The following is a 3194-nucleotide window of genomic DNA, read 5'->3' on the forward strand; positions in this document are numbered from 1 at the left end:
TTTTTTCTTTTTTAACCTAGGACAGATAAAGCTTTGGAGGAGGGGGGAAGGAAAGACCAGATCTCAGGCTAAATAAGGAAGGTGAACGTTAGGTGTAGCCAGACTAAAAGTCTGGACTGAAATGAAGCCCTTTAGTGGGTGATTGCTGTAGGAAAAAATAATAAATAAATAAAAAAAAAGGAGGGAAGGAAGATCTATGTCATTTGTCAAATGTTTGTACCCCCATAATATCCTGAAATAAAAAAAAAAGATATAGTATGAATTATAGACTGAAAACTCCAGGAAACTTTTGATTCTAAATTCTCCAGCCTAGGACACAACAGTTCAGAAGAGGCCATTTCACCTTTTGCTAATTAAAATTGCAGTGGCCCCAGGAACAGTGTGGAGACTCTAGTTAGGCCCCTGCCTTGGATGTGCAGAGATTCTTCTGGCATGGCCCCACCCATTGCAGTAGAGTTCTGTTTATACAGCTTGTCTTAAAACCACAGTGAGTGCATCTTGTTCTATTCGGGCCACCCCGTGAATACTTAAATTGGCATACTGTTTTAAAAGGAATAATAGGAAGCTGATATTTTCATCTCTTCCCACCCTGCTCTATCTCCCGTGCCAATCTGTGCTGAGCATGAGGGCTTCCTTTTTGAGACCCTCTGTTTCCCCTCTTTTACAGGGACAGAGAGAACCTTGGCCATATTCCAAGGCCAATAAAAACTTAAGTTTAACTCAGCAGGTGACATCCGAGTCTTGGCTGTCCTTTCTTCCTCTAGGTTTGCCCTCTCAGAGTTGCTGCTCAGGTCCCCAAGAGGGTGGATCTGCAGAAACAGATCCTCAGGAGCCGTTGGACCACTCATCCAAAATCATACAGAGTGCTGGAGACAGCACTTGATTTTCTCTCCCTTCAAACAGGTAGCTGAAAGCAAAAATGACCTACAGTATGCATTGGGGGAACTATTTAGATACGAAAACATTCACCGTCCCAGATCTGTCATTGGCCCACCATGAGGACACTGGGATTTCCACGCAAACCTCCAATGGCTTTGGTCTGCACACCTCTGGCTCCCTATTGCTCCCTGACTTCGGCCCCTTTTGCTTTCCAGAGAGACCTCCCTGGACAAGGCAATTTTTGATCATACGTGGTTGTCGTCTGAGCTGGCATTACCAAAAAGCTGGGCTCCAGCTGCCCACGCAGTAAAGGTAGGGGTAATAGGGGTAGCTGTTATACACAGAGACCAGGGAGGCTCGGGAGAAGCCCTCCTCTTTCAGGGCCGGCAAGGAGGAGCGCTGCTCCAAGTCTCCCAGGTCCGAGGTGAGCTGCTTTCGCTTCGTCTTATAGCGTCTGTTTTGGAACCATATTTTCACTTGGGTCTCAGTGAGCTTGAGGTTCTTGGCCAGGTGAGCCCTTTCGGGGGCTGACAGGTACTTCTGATGGCTGAACTTCCTCTCTAACTCGATGACCTGAGTGTGGGAGAAGGCGGCTCGGGAGCGCTTCTGCGGCTGCTTGGGGGTCTGGGGAAGGCTTGGTAAGGCGCCTGGAGTGTCTTCACAGTCCAACAGATAAGTCCCAAAGTGCCTATCTGGAAAGGAGAGGGGAGAAGGAGGGATGGGAAGAAAAAAGTTACATGTTAGTGGGTAAGAGAACAGAATTCAGTCCACCGTTATCTCTTTAGTGAGTGAACAAACAGCCCACTGTCATCTTGGATACATTTCACTTTTTTCACATGACTAAGGGACTCTCTGGAGTGAGCTAGGAGTAAATGTGTATATGATGTATTCGTTTTTCTAATAACCAGCAAGAACCCAAAGTTAGAAGCGTTCAGTGGTTGAGCTTTCTACCATATTACCCGGTAGAATTAAATGGAAATCGTAGATGTGTGTGCTGAGGAGAGGGGCAGAAGGGCGGCAGGGAAGACACCAAGGAACAAGGGACCTGGCAAAGCCATCCGGTGTTAGCATGCCGGTAGGCAAGAGGCGGCTTGTGCCATGGGGGAGAGGCAAAGCCAAGTTCATGCCCGGGCTTTAATCCCCCTTTGTCTAAACGAGGCATTAGGTTGCCGCGTAAGAAGTGACAGGAAAGAAAATAAGTCTACCCTAAATGTTCCTGCGGTGTCGTATCTCTCCAACACCGAAGGGAACACCCAGATTCACTGTTTTACTGCCCATGGGATTGGAGCAAAGAGAGTGTTTGCTGGTCAAACTAATTTGTTAATGTTAATGAGCTATTTATTATCAGTCCAGGCGACCGGTGACAGGTGACAGGGGCTTGTGCGGATGGAGGGTGGCGCAGGGTCGGGATTTTCATCTCGGCGGAGTGAGCGCCCTGGCTGCGCGCCGGGTCGGGAGCCCCGCGGAGCAGAGCGCACGGAGCCGGGCGGGTCACGCCGATGTCACATCCTGCGCCACCCTGACGCCTGGGCTCTGGTGAATCCCCGAGGCGCTCCAGTGGCTGCGGGGCCGGGGAGGTCCCTCTGCCTATCGCCGCGGGGCTCCGCGTCCCTGCATCCCGGGCCGGCTCTGGGAGGCCCGCCTGGGACCCGTGCCACCCTCGGGCCCATCCGCCCCTCCTGCGGGACCCAGCCCTACCCGGCCTCCCCGGCTCACCTGGCTCGGTCTCGGCCGGCATGTCGGCCTCCCCGGGCTCGGCGCGGGGCCCGGAGCTCGGCTCGTTCCTTGGCGTCCCTGCGCGGCCTCCTCCTTCCCCGGACTTCGGCTCTGGGTCGCGCCTGGGATCCGGCTGGCGCGGGGGCCGCGGGTCCCGCAGGATGTCCTGGATGAGGAAGGAGGTGAGCGGCTTGGACTGGGGCGGCGGCGCGGCCCCGGGGCTGCTGCCGTCCGCCTCCGCCTCCGCCTTCCCGGGCCGCGGCTCGGGGGCCCTGAGCATCTCGGCGGCTGTGCCGGTCGCGTCCGCACCACTTTCACTTTCCGCCGCCCGGCGCCGCTTATAGCCCCGGGGGAGCGCGCCGCGCCGCCTTCCCATTGGCCGCGGCGACCCGGCCCGCGCCGCGGATTGGCCGCCCCGCGCTCCAGGTGACCCGGCGGCCAAGGCGCGTCCTTGGCACTGTCCGCGCCGCTCTCCTCCGGAGGATTCCTTCTCCGATTCCCCCTTCTGCTCTGGCTCGCCTCCCTGCGCTATAAGCGTTTTCCCGGGCCGGGAGGGGAAACCGCAGAGGATCTCCTGTGCCCCAACCCACCCATGGTAG

At 55.4% G+C, this 3194-nt stretch overlaps 1 protein-coding gene across 2 annotated transcripts; it reads right to left on the bottom strand.

The window, feature by feature from the left end:
- Positions 1-911: 911 nt before the first annotated feature.
- Positions 912-2875, bottom strand: NKX3-1 (NK3 homeobox 1). 2 transcript variants are annotated; one of them, XM_012662972.1, is made up of 3 exons: positions 2843-2875; positions 2596-2623; positions 912-1571 (listed from the first exon to the last, which is right to left on the bottom strand). In XM_012662972.1, the coding sequence occupies exons 1-3, from the start codon at positions 2873-2875 to the stop codon at positions 1153-1155; spliced, it is 480 nt and encodes a 159-aa protein (XP_012518426.1). In that variant the 3' UTR covers positions 912-1152. The 2 variants fall into 2 exon arrangements, with proteins under 2 accessions (XP_012518426.1, XP_012518425.1); XM_012662971.1 differs by having other exon boundaries at positions 965-1571; positions 2596-2875.
- Positions 2876-3194: the final 319 nt, after the last annotated feature.

This window comes from Propithecus coquereli, unplaced genomic scaffold, assembly GCF_000956105.1.
Source record: "Propithecus coquereli isolate 6110/MARCELLA unplaced genomic scaffold, Pcoq_1.0 Scaffold79, whole genome shotgun sequence".
In the NCBI taxonomy this organism is placed as follows: Eukaryota; Metazoa; Chordata; class Mammalia; order Primates; family Indriidae; genus Propithecus; species Propithecus coquereli.

Coding starts and splice junctions, on each gene's coding strand:
- NKX3-1 (XM_012662971.1), bottom strand. CDS start 2,875: ATGCTCAGGGCCCCCGAGCCGCGGCCCGGGAAGGCGGAGGCGGAGGCG. Junction 1,572..2,595: donor GCCGGCCGAGACCGAGCCAG/GTGAGCCGGGGA, acceptor TCTCCTTTCCAG/ATAGGCACTTTGGGACTTAT.